Below are 17,650 nucleotides of genomic sequence, written 5' to 3'. Positions count from 1 at the left end.
GTGAGCCCTTGGCAGAGTCGTGTGTCAGCCATCATTTGCACTCTGCACGTGGGACCTGAGCTGTGAGGGGGAGGCCGCTCTCCTCCACTCAGAGGTGAGACAAAGTAGCACATGGGCTATGATTCTCCCCAGAAAATAACATAGGTTTGTTCCATGGCCTTTGGTAATTTTAGTCTGGCAAATATTTCCATGAGATGCAACCAAACACCCACCTCAGCCACTGAAAAAAATAATTCAGATTCCATAGTACATTTAACTCGGAGCAGCCCAACTTCCTGATAGTCACCTTCAGGATTTAGTAGTTGCAAACAGTAACCTAAATAGATAAATTAAGTGATGTTCTTTAGCTATACACCATAAAGCTATAAAGTTAAAAAGCCGGGTTTTACAACAGACCTAGTGACTTTACCAGTAATTCTCAACAATAACGATGATAACTAGCATGTATTGAACACAGCTAGGTACAACCACATTCTAGTTGTTTGTATGCATTAACTCACACATAGAGTCCTCACAGTAACTCTGTGAAGTAGATGCTACTATGTCCTCCTTTTTACTGGTGAGAAAAATGGAGTCTCAGAGAGCTTAATTAACTTGTCCGTAGTCATTCAGCTAATGTGTGGCAAAGCTGTTTTCTAATGTGGGCATTCTTACTCCAAGACCTTTGCCTTACACATTGTGCTTCTCTACTTCCCTATTTGTAAAGCTAAGAATAATCTTATGATACATGCCTATTTTCCTAGTGAGCAAGAGGGTCAGGAGAGTAAGAGAACAAACACACAGCTCATCTAAAAATGTTATCAGATAATTAAAAATGTTAAAATAGAGATATGTTAGACCATAGCTCTTGCTTTATCACTCCCGGAAATTTTTATCTGATGCTTTTTGAGTATTGAGTCACATTTCAGGCATCATATTGGCAGGATATTGATAAATTAGAGAATTCCTGGAGGTGAGTTAGCAAGTGGGTGAGAGTTCTAAACACCATGTCTCATGAGTATTTGAAGGACCTGGGTAGGTTTAACCCACACAAGGGGAATTCAAGGGTGCACATGGCAACGCTTCATCATTTGAAAGTCTGGCTTGTGGAAGAGAAGTTAGGCTTGTTCTATGCAGCATCAGAAAGAAGGGCAAGCTAGCACAGGGAAGTATGTGAGCATTAGACCAAGCCAACTGAACCTGTACCTCAGTAGAAATGCTTTTTAAAAGAATCACTAATATTTACTGAGAGTGCACTGAGTTTCACTGTGTTATGTCATATAACTGTTATAACAAGTCAGTGAGGGTATATCTACATTTATTTACACACCAAAACACTGAGGCTCAGAAAGGTTAAGAAAATAGTATGTGACAGACCTAAGATCTGAACCCAAATCCATGGTCCTCAGCAGAACCAGACTAGACTGTCTTCAGAGTTGCCCAGCAACAGTAACTTCCTCTTAATAAAGGAGTTTCAGCAAAAATAGCCACGGTCAAGGATGATATAAAATGAACTCTTCATTGAGAAGGAGGCTGTACTAGGGGACTTCTTGGGCCCCTTTCAGTTCTATTATCTGATTCTCTAATCAAATTTCTGAAAAAACATAGCTCACTTTTTAAAACTTTACAACATTGAAGTCATATAACTAGGAGAACTTACATTGCCTTTCTCACTGCTTTTATTTTAATTCTTAGAAAGAGGGAGAGAAAGAACTTTATTTTAATATTGAGTAGATAAATCAGCATCAATATATTTTATAATTCTATAGTTAGCCATTCATTAATCTAAAAACAGGTTTAATATGTGTCTTTGTGACCTGTATACACTGTAATAAATGCAATGGATAAATGGCACACAAGCCTCAGAAGTTTCTTATTTCTGAAACTGATGGTCTGTAACCTTTAACTTATAAATTAATGAACTATAAATGTGAAAAATTAGGGTTATATGAAATATTCCATTTAGCTCAGAACTTCTGAAAATTTTCTACCAAAGTATCCCTGACAGCCAAGAATAATAAATGCCTTGTATCCCCTGGCAGGTCTAGGGAAGCAACTTGAAAGGAGACCTCTACAAACAAGAAGCTTCTTTGACACTGTGTTTTTTTCCTAACAATTCACACAAATGTTGCATTTGTGCAACGTAGTATATGTTTTAATATAAAAATAATATTTTAAGTTATCATAACCACTGTCACTAAAATTGAAACTCCAAGATGCTCTGCATACCCACTAGAACATTGCCTTATGTCTCCTGGAGTACACACATCTGGTTTAATCAAGGCTTACAGAAGTATTTTATATTTGAAATTTTATTACCATTGAGAAATATCTTTTCAAGGAAACCTTGTATATATGGCAAAGAGATTTCTATGTGATTCATGCAATCAGAGATATTCATACTTGTTAAGTCTTATGGAATATTTCACTTACTTTTCTTTCCCCTAATATTAATTTCTCCTGTAGGTGGTTAAGTAAACTGAAATATAGAAAATTACATACATTGGCAAAACAAGATAAGAAAAAATATCTAAAAGAGTAGAATTAAACATATTTTGGGTATGTGAGAATGATTTGAAGTTTTAAAGTTTAGCAGAAATGTTACACACATATGTAGAGAAGATTCCCTTATTAGTTCAATGTTTTACTAGTGTTTATAAATTTATGTAGCTTTTGAAATTAAAATGGTGATTCTAAATAAAACTGTATCACAAACATGTGGTAACCTTCTTTCTGGTTTTAGGAGAATGTGGATACATACACATTTATAAATATATATATTTTGTTGTTGTTTAGGAGAGAAGCCATATGAATGCCCAAACTGCAAGAAGCGTTTTTCCCATTCTGGTTCCTATAGCTCACACATAAGCAGTAAGAAATGCATCAGCTTGATGCCTGTGAATGGGCGACCAAGAACAGGACTCAAGACGTCTCAGTGTTCCTCACCGTCTCTTTCAGCATCGCCAGGCAGTCCCACGCGACCACAAATACGGCAAAAGATAGAGAATAAACCCCTTCAAGAACAACTTTCTGTAAACCAAATTAAAACTGAACCTGTGGATTATGAATTCAAACCCATAGTGGTTGCTTCAGGAATCAACTGTTCAACCCCTTTACAAAATGGGGTTTTTAGTGGTGGTGGCCCATTACAGGCAACCAGTTCTCCTCAGGGTGTGGTGCAAGCTGTTGTTCTGCCAACAGTTGGTTTGGTGTCTCCCATCAGTATCAATTTAAGTGATATTCAGAATGTACTTAAAGTGGCAGTAGATGGTAATGTAATACGGCAAGTTTTGGAGAATAATCAAGCCAATCTTGCATCCAAAGAACAAGAAACAATCAGTGCTTCATCCATACAGCAAGGTGGCCATTCTGTTATTTCAGCCATCAGTCTTCCTTTGGTTGATCAAGATGGAACAACCAAAATTATCATTAACTACAGTCTTGAACAACCTAGCCAACTTCAAGTTGTTCCTCAAAATTTAAAAAAAGAAAATCCAATCCCAACAAACAGTTGCAAAAGTGAAAAGTTACCAGAAGATCTTACTGTTAAGTCTGAGAAGGACAAAAGCTTCGAAGGAGTAGTGAATGATAGCACTTGCCTTCTGTGTGATGATTGTCCAGGAGATATTAATGCACTTCCAGAATTAAAGCACTATAACCTAAAACAGCCTGCCCAGCCTCCTCCACTCCCTGCACCAGAAGCTGAGAAGCCCGAGTCCTCTGCTTCATCAGGTTCTGGAGATGGCAATTTGTCTCCCAGTCAGCCACCATTAAAGAACCTCTTGTCTCTTCTGAAAGCATATTATGCTTTGAATGCACAACCCAGTGCAGAAGAGCTCTCAAAAATTGCTGACTCAGTAAACCTACCACTGGATGTAGTAAAAAAGTGGTTTGAAAAGATGCAAGCTGGACAGATTTCAGTGCAGTCTTCTGAACCATCTTCTCCTGAAGCAGGCAAAGTAAATATCTCTGCAAAGAACGATGATCAGCCTCAGTCTACAAGTGCAAATGATTCCCAGGACAGCACAATAAACCTACAAAGTCCTCTGAAGATAACTAACTCTCCAGTTTTACCAGTAGGATCAACCATCAATGGTTCCAGAAGTATTACATCCTCCCCATCACCTCTAAACCTTTCTTCATCCAGAAATACACAGGGTTACTTGTACACAGCAGAAGGTGCACAAGAAGAGCCACAAGTAGAACCTCTTGATCTTTCACTACCAAAGCAACAGGGAGAATTATTGGAAAGGTCAACTATCACTAGTGTTTACCAGAACAGTGTTTATTCTGTCCAGGAAGAACCCTTGAACTTGTCTTGCGCAAAAAAGGAGCCACAAAAGGACAGTTGTGTTACAGACTCAGAACCAGTTGTAAATGTAATCCCACCAAGTGCCAACCCCATAAACATTGCTATACCTACAGTCACTGCCCAGTTACCCACAATCGTGGCCATTGCTGACCAGAACAGTGTTCCATGCTTGCGAGCACTAGCTGCCAATAAGCAGACTATTTTGATTCCCCAGGTGGCTTACACATACTCAACTACAGTCAGCCCTGCAGTCCAGGAACCACCCTTGAAAGTGATCCAGCCAAATGGAAATCAGGTAAAAAATAAAATAAAATAAAATAAAATAAAATAAAATAAAAAAGAGGCTTCTCCCATCCTGAACCTGTTTAGTAAAATCTAGTTTGACTTATTTCAATGAATTTTTCTGTAGAGCCAAGCAGGTTGTTACAAACTGCTTTTTTTGAAAGCAAATAGATGAATGTTTGCTTTGACTTTTGCAGCATTGTTTCTTCAGTTGTGTCCTAATCCAAGGTACAGTTATTAACTAAAGTTTAAAGCATTATTCTAGTGTGAAAAATGATTGACAAGTCTCAGCTAAAGACTTCACTTTTTTCCCTAATCCTCCCCTGAGGACATGCTCATTGATTTTTAGAGCAAGGGGAGGGGAGGGAGAGAGAGAGGGAGAGAAACATCAAACATCAATGTGAGAGAGAAGCATCAATCAGTTGCCTGTCACAGGTGCCCCACCAGGGACCAACCCACGACCTAGGTACGTGCTCTGACCAGGAATTGAACCTGGGACCTTTGGATTTATGGGACGATGCTGCAACTAACTGAACCACGCCAGCCAGGGCAAGAGTTGACTTTTTGAAGCTAGAGCCAGAAAAGAAAAATTGGAATACTCACTAATTGGATTTCTGTTTTTATAATAATTTCTGCCTTATGATGATTAATAAATGAAAATATGCTCCCATTCACAGACATTTCACATCAGGCAAACTTAGCTATCACTTTTTATTTCTTAATTAATGCCTTTGTTTATAAAAGGCTTTAATTAAACAAGAATTAAGTATACAAAGTGAATTTACTGATAATTTTATGAGTTGTAAACTAACAATGTTCAGTATTAATATATATGAGGAAATGTAGTTGTGAGTCAGTAATTGTATTTTCCCAGAATTCATGATAGTTCTGGATAAAAACAGTTTGTGCAATTGTTGTATGTCTCATCATGCACGCTTTTTCTGTTGCTAACTTTGATGTCTCTCTACTTTTTCCCCCATCAATTTTGATTGAATCAGTGATTTCATCCTTTACCCAAATATTGGCTATAAGTAGGTACAGCTAAAATAATTACAATACCCTGTTCAGTTGTGTTTTATGTTTTTCCCCCTTAGGTATTTCTACCAATTGGGTCTTCTGTAATGGCGATGCCTCTCGAAAAAAAATTTCACATAATCAGTGAATCCATCTAAATTTTTTGTGCATAGAGCACCATGTACGCCTTTGAATAATAAAGGAGGAGCCACTAACATTTCACTTAATTATGACTAGATCAAATAGCAGTGCAAGTGAAGTCAGCTTACTTAGCACCCACTGGCAGCTCAGAAATGACCTGGACAGAAAGGGCTGCACCTCTCTTACTTTACAAAGCCATAAGAAATGTTGTGGGAAACCTTTAAACTTTAGAAAATGTGTAGGTTTAGTAGGCAACAGAATGAAATATTTTAGAAAAGACACAAGAATCTTAGGGGACCCAGTTCTACTACATACCACACACTTCCTGCAGGATTAGCCTACCATACCTACTTGAGGGCCTCCTGCCAGAAGTTATCTCCCTGAGACGGCCTGGAATGTTTTTATTCAACTGAAATTCTAAAGATTCATTTTAACTAAGAATTCATTTTAAACAAGAATTCTTGTTTAAAAATGTAGACCCTCCTGCATTGTTTTTCCATCTTGCTCCTTAGAAAAATGATGGAGTAAACCACTCTCTTTTCAGGGAGACCAAAGAATTTAGTTCATAGGACTCTAAAGCTCTGGAAGTTACAATTTGAAGCCCACCTTTAAAAAATAGAATCTTAATTTTTGCCCAGTGAAAGCCAGAATGAAAAAATGAAGGTAAAGGATGCAGTTAGAAGCTAGCGATTATTAAACAAACTCATAATTTTTCATAAAGTAATGTTTCACAGGGAACTAAGTACATTTGTTATCACACATTTTACATTTTTTCTTTTTGGTGCCTTTTCCTTTCAGTACCAGTCCATCATGCATTTTTGTTACAGTTATGAGTGTTTGCCCCCAACCTCACTGTGGTCTGCATCAGCCTCTACTTCTCTTGTAGCCCCACTGTGGTAACCCATATGCAGTGATGAGCAGTATGCTTGCTTTGGGGAAGGTGTTGAAAGTATAAATCAAAGTAGTTCTTTAACCTACACTTTTGTGTTTCTTATTTATCTTTTAAATTTCCATTAAATTTTCTTACTCCTTTGTTTTCCTGCAGGATGAAAGACAGGACACTAGCTCAGAAGGAGTATCAAATGTAGAGGATCAGAATGACTCAGATTCCACACCACCCAAAAAGAAAATGAGGAAGACAGAAAATGGAATGTATGCTTGTGATTTGTGCGATAAGATATTCCAGAAGAGTAGCTCATTACTGAGACATAAATATGAACACACAGGTATGTTGATGACCCTGACAGTTTTTGAAAATTGACTCTGTAGTCCTTTCAACAACCTGAAGTGCCCTCCTAAGTTTTATTTGCTTAAAACCACTCTTTTATTCCACAGTGTCTTCTGTTTTTTTGCAGGAAAAAGGCCTCACGAGTGTGGAATCTGTAAAAAGGCATTTAAACACAAACATCATTTGATTGAACACATGCGATTACATTCTGGAGAAAAGCCCTATCAATGTGACAAATGCGGAAAGCGTTTCTCGCACTCTGGGTCTTACTCTCAACACATGAATCATCGCTACTCCTACTGCAAGAGAGAAGCAGAGGAACGTGATAGCATGGAGCAGGAAGAGGCAGGACCTGAGGTCCTAACCAGTGAGCATGTTGGTGCGAGGGCATCTCCCTCACAGGTCGACTCAGATGAGAGAGAGAGTTTGACAAGGGAAGAGGATGAAGACAGTGAAAAAGAAGAGGAGGAGGAGGAGGAGGATAAAGAGATGGAAGAACTACAGGAAGAGAAAGAATGTGAAAAACCACAAGTGGATGAGGAGGAGGAAGAAGTAGAGATGGAGGAGGACGAGGAGGAGGAGGAGGAGGAAGAGGAGGAGGGAGAGGAGGCAGAGAATGAGGGAGAAGGAACAAAAACTGAAGGTGCTGTGAAGGATGATGGAGCTGTAAATCAAGTGAGCAGCTTAGAACAAAAAGGAAGCCAGAATAGTGAGCAAGTGTCTGAACAAAAAACAAATGAAGCCTAATAGTTTTTCTAGAAGGAAAATAAATTCTAATTGGTAATGAAGTTTGTTCTATATTATACATGCTTTTCATGGAAACACAGTAATCTGTATACTGTGATTTCTGTTCACTACTGTGTAAAGTAAAAATTTTAAAAAATGCAAAATACAAAAAAGAAAAAAAACACAAAAAAATCCAGGTGTGCCTGAACCTCAGACCTAGTAATTTTTCGTGCATTTTTCAAAGTTAGGAACAAGTTTGTAACGTGAAGCAGATTAGAAAACTTTAATGACTCTGGAAGCAAAGATTTAACAGGTTAAAGAAAACTGATTAAACATCTGGCATTGTTTCATTTTATCAGTATTAATTATCACTCTTACGTTGGTTTATTTTTAAGCTGTACAATTGGGAGACATTTTATAATTTTTTATTGGTAAACATATGCTAAATCCGCTTCAGTATTTTACTATGTTTTTTTACAATGTGAGAACTTCTGCACTACAAAATTCCCTTCACAGAGAAGTATATTGCAGTTCCAAATCGTGCTAACTACCTTTTATAAATTCAATTTAGAAGGTAGTAATTTCTAATATTTAGATTTCAGAGTAGAGTGTATTCTCATTTAAAGTGTATTGTTAGCCTTAAGAAAGCAGCCGATAGAAGAACTGAAGTTCCTTACTCATGTGGTTTCAAATGGAGTTCGAAAGATTGTCTTTGCGTTCTGACTGCAGGGACTAACAGTGTTAATACTGTAAGGACAGCAGACTTGTCGGAATCAGTGTTTGTAATTGTGTTTGCATATGTAGTAACAAATATGAAGGATATGATATGAAGCTTTGTATCTCCTTTGGCCTTAAGCAAGACCTGTGTGCTGTAAGTGCCATTTATCAGTATTTTCAAGGCTCTAACCCGCCATCATTCAGTGTGTGGCCTACAATAACTAGCATTTGTTGATTTGTTTGTTTTATCAAAATTCCAAAATAAAACTTAAAACCACTGACTCTGTCAGAGAAACCGAAACACTGGGACATTTCATCTTTTAATTCCTCAGTATTCATTTTGCGTTAATTGACTTTCAGAATTTCTCTACAGAAATGAAAGGGAAATTTTCTAATCTGCTTTATCCATGCACTTGCATTTCTGACATGGACATGCCATTGTTATTTGGCTCATAACTGTTTCCAAATGTTAGTTATTATGGACCCAGTTTATTAACAACATTAGCTGATTTTTACCTATCAGTATTATTTTATTTCTTTTAGTTTATAGATCTGTGCAACATTTTTGTACTGTATGTCTTCAAATCTGGCAGTATTAATACCCTTCTTACTGACATATGTACTTTTAGTTTTAGAAAACTTTTATATTTATGTGTCTTATTTTTATATTTCTTTATTTATTACACAGTGTAGTGTATAATACTGTAGTTTGTATTAATACAATAATATATTTTAGTATGAAAATTTGGAAAGTTGATAAGATTTAAAGTAGAGATGCAATTGGTTCTCTTGCATTGAGATTTGATTTAACAGTGTTATGTTAACATTTATACTTGCCTTGGGACTGTAGAACAGAATTTAAATGGGAATGTATTAGTTTTACAACTACAATCAAGTCATTTTACCTTTACCCAGTTTTTAATATAAAACTCTTCAATTTTGAAATTCACTGTGTGACTAATAGCATGATGCTCTGCAGTTTTATTAAGAGATTAGCCTAACCATAAAATTCTCATTTCCTTAGTAAGCCAAATTAGGATAACCTTATATAAACAGTGTTGGGAACAATGTTTAACATTTTGTGCCAATTTGTTCCTGTATTCATGTATGTAAGTTACAAATCTGACTCTTCATTTTTAAGTTCCTTGTTACACCGTGATCATTTTCTAGTTTTTTACCAGACTCCCCATCTCACAATAAAATGCATCAACAAGCCTGACCTGCTGTCATCTTTTAATCCTTGCCAAGATTATCTTCTGAAAACTCCCTCTGAAATGGGGTATTAACGCTGTCATCCTGCACTTGATTTATATCGGGCTGAGTTTGGGTAACAAACTAAATGTTTTAGATTTCCATCACTAAATTATGGATTTTCCTGGGGCTGTTTCTGGAAAGGTCAGCACTGACAGCTAAAAGGCCTCCTCAGAGGTTGCTCCCTCTTCCTAAAACCTTTAACTCTTGATCTGCAGGTCACTCCAAGGAAGCCTGAGTTCAGGATGCCTTTCTGCTGCACCCCCACAGCTCCTTGTACCTTTCTCATCATAGCTCTTAGGCAGGTGTTCATATTTCTTACCCACTGGGGACAGGGGCCGTGTCTGCCATGCTCCCTCTCTCATCCCCAATGGCTCACAGAGTGGCTGGCACCAGCAGGTGCCACGTTGAATGAAAGTATAATTTGCATGTTACCACAGCTCAGCTACGTTTTTACTACTCTTCAGCTTCTAATCTGAGAACATGTATGTTAAATGATTGCAATAATTTAATAATTTTCCTATTCAGGTCCTAGTAAACACTAGACAAAATAGACAAACACTCAATTATACCTTTTTCTGTTTCCATACAGTTCTAATTTGAGAGCTTATTTCTAGGTGTATTCCTGGTGTTTAACTTCATGGTACATGACACAGGCATTCAAGGCCTGCAGATATGACTGTCTCCCATAGAAGTGACAGGCCAATCCTAGTAGACTCTTATTTTAGGACCCAGTTCCCTTTTTATAGCCTCACACTCCTAGGTGCTTGTTAATATCAGGTTTCTTCATTTCTTTGGTCACTGAGAAGAGCCATCCAATAAACAAAGTGTACAGGACTAGGAAATAAGAATAAATAACCCTTCTTAAGAGTCATTCATACTGTAATCACTGCAATGAGCTCAAAGAAGGCAGTGCTTGATACAGATAGATAAATGGTTAATACAGGAGTCTCGGCATTATTAGAGAAGTCTTGAAAAGTAGAATGTGTGAACACTTCCTTGTATTCCCTCAAATTACATAACAAGAGCGCTGTGTGTTATTTACCTTGTGCCATGCAGAGGTGCTTCACTGCTGTTATCAAAATTAATTTTCACAAAAGCCTTACAAAATGTAAAGACCATGTGCCCATGAACACATAAAATTTAAGCAGCAGCAGAAGGATTTGAACACAGGTCTATCTGACTTGAAGATCCATGCTCTTGACTAGCCTCTGTCAGTTCTCATGTAAGAACAGCTTACACTATCTGCATTTAAACTCAAGCCTGGACTTAAAGAATATAAGTAGAAAATGTCAGTAAGGCCAATATACATTTCATAATGTGGAAAGAAAAAGGACAGCATGAGGTTTTTCTAATCTGTGTGCAAACAAGATTTGCCTTGACGCACGGACAGAGTGAGGGGGGCTGGGGTGGGTGGGGTGGGAGGAATGGTGGGGGGAAATGGAGATAACTGTACTTGAATGAGAAGAAATTTTAAATAAAATTAAAAAATTTGCCTTGAAAATATGAACTTAGGACAAATTTCTTAAGATCAATGGGAGGATATATTAGGACAATCACAATATAGACCTTGTTTCTGAACCTTAAAAAACAGTGGAAGCCTCTCTGCTCTAGTGAACACACATTGGTTCGACATTTTTTCCCCAACAACATATGGGGTGTTCATGAAGAGAAAGATATGGGCTGTAAAACAACTTTCAAACTCAAAAGTATTGCAAAATGCTTTCCTTGAATACAAAACAAACTAGAAATTAATAGGAGAAATTTATCTGGGAAATCCTTCCAAAATTACTAGAACTTGACAACATTTTTAAACTGTGGGTGAAAATTATAATTATGAAAATGAACTAGATGAAAATGCAACATATCAAAACTTGTGTGCAGCAAAAACAGTGAGTTTAAAAAATTGTAACATGAAATGCTTATATCGGGAACACTAGAGGGCTTAGTTATCTAAGCTTCCATTTAAGAAAATATAAAAAGAATAAAATTAAACCCAAAGGAAGTGGAGGGGATGCAATGGTAAAAGACAAATCAATAGCATAGAAAACAAAAAGAATGGAGTAAATCAATGAAATCAGAACCTGATTCTTTGAAGATTTAGAAAATTCATAAACCTCTAGCCAAATAGAACAAAGAAAAATGAGAATACAAATTACCAATGTCAAGAATGAGACTAGAAAACTACAGATAAAAGGATAAAAAGAAAATACCATGAATTGTATGCCAATGAAATGGACAACTTTGATGAAAATGACACATTTCTTGAAAGACCCAAAATACAAAAATCACTAAAGAATAAATAGATACCCTGGATAGTTAAAGAAATGAAATTTCCAGTTGAAAATCCTCCCTCAAAGAAAACTTCCGTCCCAGGTGTCTTCAATGGTGAATTCTACCACTGAATTCACCATTCAATGGTGAATTGGTACATATTGGTACATATCTTAAGGAAGATATGTACCAATACTACACAAACCCATCCGGAAAATAGAAGAGGAGAAAACACTTCTACCTTAATCTGTAAAACCAACATTAACCTGATACCAAAACCAGATAATGACATTATAAGAAACAAAACTACACATCAGTATCCCTCTTGAATATAGATGCACAATCCTTAACAAAATATTAGGAAATCAATTTGAACAATGTATCAAGAGGAAAATACATCATGAGCAAATGGGATTTATCCCAGGATTTCAAGGTTGGTTTAGCTTTCGGAAATCAAAGTAATGCATCATATTTACAGACCAAAGAGAAAAATCATGTGATTTTTTTCAATAGGTATTGAAGAAGCATCTGACAAAATTCAACACCAAGTCATAAAATTATCAGCAATCTATGAATAGAAGGGCATTTCTTCAGCTTCATAAAAGACATCTACAAAGACCCTATAGTTAATATCAATATTGTGAAAAAGCAGATGCTTTTCTCCTAAAGTTATGAAAAGGCAAGAATGTCTGCCCTCACTTTTGTCAAACATGCTAGAGGTCCCACCAGGTGCGACATGACAAGAAAAAGAAAAGCATACAAATGGGGGTGGGGGGAGTGAAACTGTATTTGCAGATAGCTTGGTTGGATATGTAGAAAACAAGGATACCAGGTCATTATACAAAAATCATGTTCTATATAGTAGTTATAAGAAATGAAAATTTAAGTTCAAAAACTACCATTAAAATATGAAATATTTAGGAAAATATGGGCAAAACCTATACTGACAACTACAAAACATTGCTGGAAAATTAAATATGCAAAGAAAGGGATAGTCCATGTTTATGGATCAGAAGATTCAATATCATTACTGTGTTGATCTTCCTCAACTTTAATGATTGATTAAAATTCTAATGAAAATTCCGGCCACATAATTGTAGAAATTAACAGGCTTATTCTACATTTATATGGAAATGTGATATACTTCAAGTAGGTGAAACAATTTTGGAAAAAAATAAAGTTGGAGGATTTGCACTACCTGATTTCTAGAGTCACTGTAAAATTACAGTAGACAACACAGAATTGTACTGGCATGGAAATGGACATATAGAGCAGGGGAACAATTAAGAGTTGAGCCCTGGCTGGTATGGCTCAGTGGCTTGAGTGCTGGCCTGTGAGCCAAAGGGTTGCCAGTTCAGTTCCCACTCAGGGCACATACTTGGGTTGCTGTATGGGGTGTGTGAGAGGCAATCTCACATGATGTTTCTCTCCCTCTCTCCCTACCCTTCTCTCTAAAAATAAATAAATAATTTGTTTTAAAAATAGAGTTGAGAAAAGTCCCACATTTTCATAGCCCATTGATTTTTGCCAAAGGTGCCAAGATAATCCAATGGTGGAACATCTTTTCAATACATACTGCTGATATTACACATCCATATGCAGGAAAACACACTTGATCCCTTCCTTACACCTTACACAAAAGTTGTTTCAAAATAGATTATAGACCTAAATATAAGCTAAAATTACAAATCATCCAGAAGAAAATGTGAAAAATTCTTTGTGATCTTGGGTTAGGCAAAGATTTTCTAGATAAGGCACAACAAGGGTGAATGCATTATAGAAGAAGAATTTACGCAGTGACCTTCACAAAAAAATTAAAACTTTAGCTCTTCAAAAGATGTGTTAAGAAAATCATAAGGGAAGACACAGACTGGGAGAAAATATTTGCCAACATATACATATATGCCCAAAAGAAATGAAAATGTGTCCACACAAAAACCTGTATACAATGTTTATAGCAGCATTATTTATAATAGCTAAAAAGTGGAAACAACCCCAATGTCAATCAGCTGATGAATAGATAAATGTGATATATCCATGCAATGCAATATTATTTAACACTAAAAAGGAGTGAAGGATAGATGCATGCTAGCTGCAACGTGGATGAACCTTGAAAACCTTAAACTAAGTGAAAGAAGCTAGTCACAAAATACTACATATTTTTTCCATTATATGAAATCTCCATAGTAGGCAAATAGAGACTGCTGATGGATATGGGTTTCTTTGGGGAGGGGGTAATTAAAGTGTTCCAGATTAGTTATGGTGATATTTGTACAACTCTGAAATATACTAAAAACCATGGAATTTTACATTTTAAATGGCAACTTCAAGATATGTGAATTATATCAAACTTTAATATATATATATATATATATATATATATATATACAGTTTGAATGATAAAGAACTCATACAATTGAATAATAAAATGACAGTGCAGTTTTTAATTGAACAAAGATTTAAACAAAAGATTTGAACTTTACCAAAGAAGGTACATAGATAGGAAATAAGCACATGAAAATAGGATCAACAACATTAGTCATTAGGGAAAGGCAAATTAAACCACAGTCTGCTACCATTAATTTTAGCCAAGAGAATGGCTAAAATTTAAAAAAGATTATCAGTAATCCCAAATGTTGACCAGGATACAGATCAACTGAAACTTTCATGCATTACTGGTGGGAATTTAAGATAGTATAACAACTTTAGAAAATAGTTTTCAGTGTCTTATAAACACATACTTAACATATAACCCAGAAATTCCACTCCTTGGTATTTATCCAAGACAAATGAAAACATATGTCCACTCAAAGACTTGTATTATGATGTTCATAAGCACTTTTAGTTACATAGTCAAACTGGAAACAACCCAAATTTCTATCAACCAGTGAATGAATAAACAAATTGCAATGTTTCTGTAGAATGTAATAGCACAGCAGTAAATAGCAGCAAACACGTAACAACACGGATGATCTCAAAGGCAGATATGCTGAGCACCGTATGTTTGTGTGACAGCTTCATGGGTACATGCATTTATAAAAACTATCTTTTGTGATGTTAACCTCCATCATCTTTATTAATTAAAAGAAGATCAAAACAACAGGTAATGAGCACTGGTTTTGTGTTCGAAGTATATATTTGAGTGGTTTTGCTACTGTTTTTTGCAGTAACTCAGTACTTCCATTACTGGGTAGGTACTGGAAGTTGTGAAGGGAAATATCTCCTAAGGGGAGACATATTTAAAGAAAACTATGTTAGGTTTTTAAAAAAATTATCTGGGTCTGTAGAAAATGCTGTATTCTATTATTATTTGGGGGCTCGTATAGTCTTTTTATTGTGGTAAAATACACAACCCAGAAGCTACCATTTTAACCATTTTAAGTGTACATTTCAGTGACATTAAGTACCTGCACAATGTTGTGTTGTGTGGCCATCACCACCGTCCATTTTCACCATCCCATACATCCACTCTGTACCATCATATAATCCCTCTCTGCCTCCCCAGCCGGTCTTCACCTCTGTTCTACTTTCTGTCTCTGTGAATTTGTTCACTCCAGATGCTTCACATAAGTGGACTCATGTAGTATTCATCCTTTGTGTCTGGCTTGTTTCACCCAGCATAAAGCCCTCAAGGTTTATCCATGTTGTAAAATATATCAAAATTTCCATCCTTTTTAAAGCTAAATAATACCCCATTGTATGTATATGCCATATCCTGGTTATCCGCTCATCTGTTAAGGAATACTCCGTTGTGCCCACGTTTGGCTGTTGGGAATAACACTTCTATTGACATTGATGTGTTGGTGTCTGAGTCCTGCCTTCCACTCTCTTGGGTGTACACACAGAAGAGGAGTTGCCAGACCACATGGTGATCCAATGTTGATGTTTTTGAGGAGGTGCCCAACAGTCTTCCACAGTGTCACACAATTTTATATTCTCCCAGCAATGCCCAAGTGTTCTGATTTCCCCACATCCTTGCCAACACTTGTTATTTTGTTTCATTTGTTAATAATAGCCTTTCTGATGAGTGTGAGATGGCATCTCACAACATTTTTAGTGCCCTTGCCCCAAATCTGTTTCTCCTCTTGCCCCAAATCTGCTTCTCCCCTAGCTATCCTGATCCTAGTAACAACCAAAACCAGCAGTTTTAATTTTTCTGGTTGCCATAGGCTCTATTATTTAGTTACAGATGCAAACATCTAGCAAGGTAAAAGCAAGATAAAAATTAAGACCTACCAGAACTTACAGCTGTCACTTAATTAATTCACTTAGTATTTGTTGAAATTGATTGAAAGGCAGTGTGCTTAGTGTTAAGGGCAAGCAGAACGGCTGTGCTCACAGTCCAGCTTACACAATGAAGCGCCTGACAGCTCTGTGATCCTGGTCGGGTCACCTGCCAGTCAGAGCCTCCGTTCCCTCCATGGTAAAAGGGAGACGATGTGCACAGAACCCATTGAAAAAGGCTGTAATGATGATTGAGTTCATGCAATAAAAGCACTTATAACAGTGCTGGGCACATGTTGTTAACTGCATGTTAGCTGTTGTTATCTATATTTGGAATGTATTGTGAAAGATAAAGCATGTGTGGAAATACCTTAGTGTGCCATAGGCTACTGTCACATACAGAGAAATACAATGCAGGGCACCATAAGGAAACGGCCACCCTTTCTTTCCCATGTTTCTCCTTCCTTTGGGTCTTTCTCTTCATTTATACAATCAAATCTCTTTATTAAGTCTTCTCCTATCACAAAGAAACCTCTGGCTTCTTCCAGTCAGACAGACCCAGGTTTCAATTTCAGAATGCTAGAAATCACTTCTCAGATTCTTCATTTGTAAACTGTATTTAACATTCTCCCTCATGAGGATTAAATGTGTATGAATGTTTTGAGCATGTGTCACATACAGTAGGAGCTTAACAGAGAGATTTCCTCTCCTGACTATCCATCTTCACATGCTGCCTGATCAACAGTCCTTAAGGACACCTCTGACTGCAGCTCTCTGTTCCTGCCTGACCACTGCCTGTGCAGGGAAAGCCAAATTCCTTAGCACATACACCTTATTTCCACCAATAATATTAGTGGCTAATATTTATTGATTTATTTTTCATGCATGTTCACTTACACTAATAACACTACATTTACACTGTTATTGCCATGGGATGTAGATTTGGGTTAGACAGGAGAATTTCACAAATGCACTAAAGCCTTCTGTAGTACACAGAAGTTTGGGTATAATGTCTGACTTACTCTGTATCAGACACCAGACTAAGTGAAATACACTTCTTAACTCTAATCCTCATAGCAACACTTTGAGATCAGTCCTGTGGCATAATATAAATACAAATATATTTAAATGGGGTTTGTGAGAAGATGATAGAGTAGGAAATGCCAGGAACCTGTCTCGCTTCCTGGACAACAACTTGCTTGGGCAGAATATGCCCAATGTAACTATTTTGGACCTCCGAAATTTATTGACATCTTCCATCTCCCAGAGGATAACTTGGACAGTAAATTTCCGTTAATATCAGTTTATTTTAGCTCTTAGCACAGTCATAGCTACCCATCCCCATGAAGGCAGCTGTATGTGTATTCCTGGAATGTCTTGTACACAGCTTGCAGAACCTAGAGTGTGCACAAAGAACCTTGTCTTCTAAACATCAGAGATCTGTGTTCTGATTGCTGATTGCTTCTTCTTTTTTTTAAAGATTTTATTTATTTATTTTTAGA

At 36.7% G+C, this 17,650-nt stretch overlaps 1 protein-coding gene and 1 long non-coding RNA gene across 4 annotated transcripts in view; one reads left to right on the top strand and one right to left on the bottom strand.

The window, feature by feature from the left end:
- ZEB1 (zinc finger E-box binding homeobox 1) overlaps positions 1-9,618 on the top strand; it is a 188,479-nt gene extending 178,861 nt beyond the window's left edge. For all 3 annotated transcript variants that reach the window (XM_028507699.2, XM_036022628.1, XM_036022625.1), the window contains 3 exons: positions 2,776-4,586; positions 6,774-6,954; positions 7,084-9,618. In XM_028507699.2, the coding sequence (XP_028363500.1) occupies positions 2,776-4,586; positions 6,774-6,954; positions 7,084-7,703 (2,612 nt within the window). In that variant the 3' untranslated portion in view covers positions 7,704-9,618. The remainder of the gene's footprint in view (positions 1-2,775; positions 4,587-6,773; positions 6,955-7,083) is intronic.
- Positions 1,231-16,650, bottom strand: LOC118499961. The gene is made up of 3 exons (XR_004902480.1): positions 16,639-16,650; positions 9,849-9,856; positions 1,231-1,559 (listed from the first exon to the last, which is right to left on the bottom strand). It is a non-coding gene; the product is annotated as an uncharacterized LOC118499961 (long non-coding RNA).
- Positions 16,651-17,650: the final 1,000 nt, after the last annotated feature.

The sequence above is a fragment of the Phyllostomus discolor genome, chromosome 1, assembly GCF_004126475.2.
Source record: "Phyllostomus discolor isolate MPI-MPIP mPhyDis1 chromosome 1, mPhyDis1.pri.v3, whole genome shotgun sequence".
Classification (NCBI taxonomy): Eukaryota; Metazoa; Chordata; class Mammalia; order Chiroptera; family Phyllostomidae; genus Phyllostomus; species Phyllostomus discolor.
The sequence above is the reverse complement of the archived record's forward strand: the minus strand, read 5'-3'. Positions and strand labels throughout refer to the sequence as shown.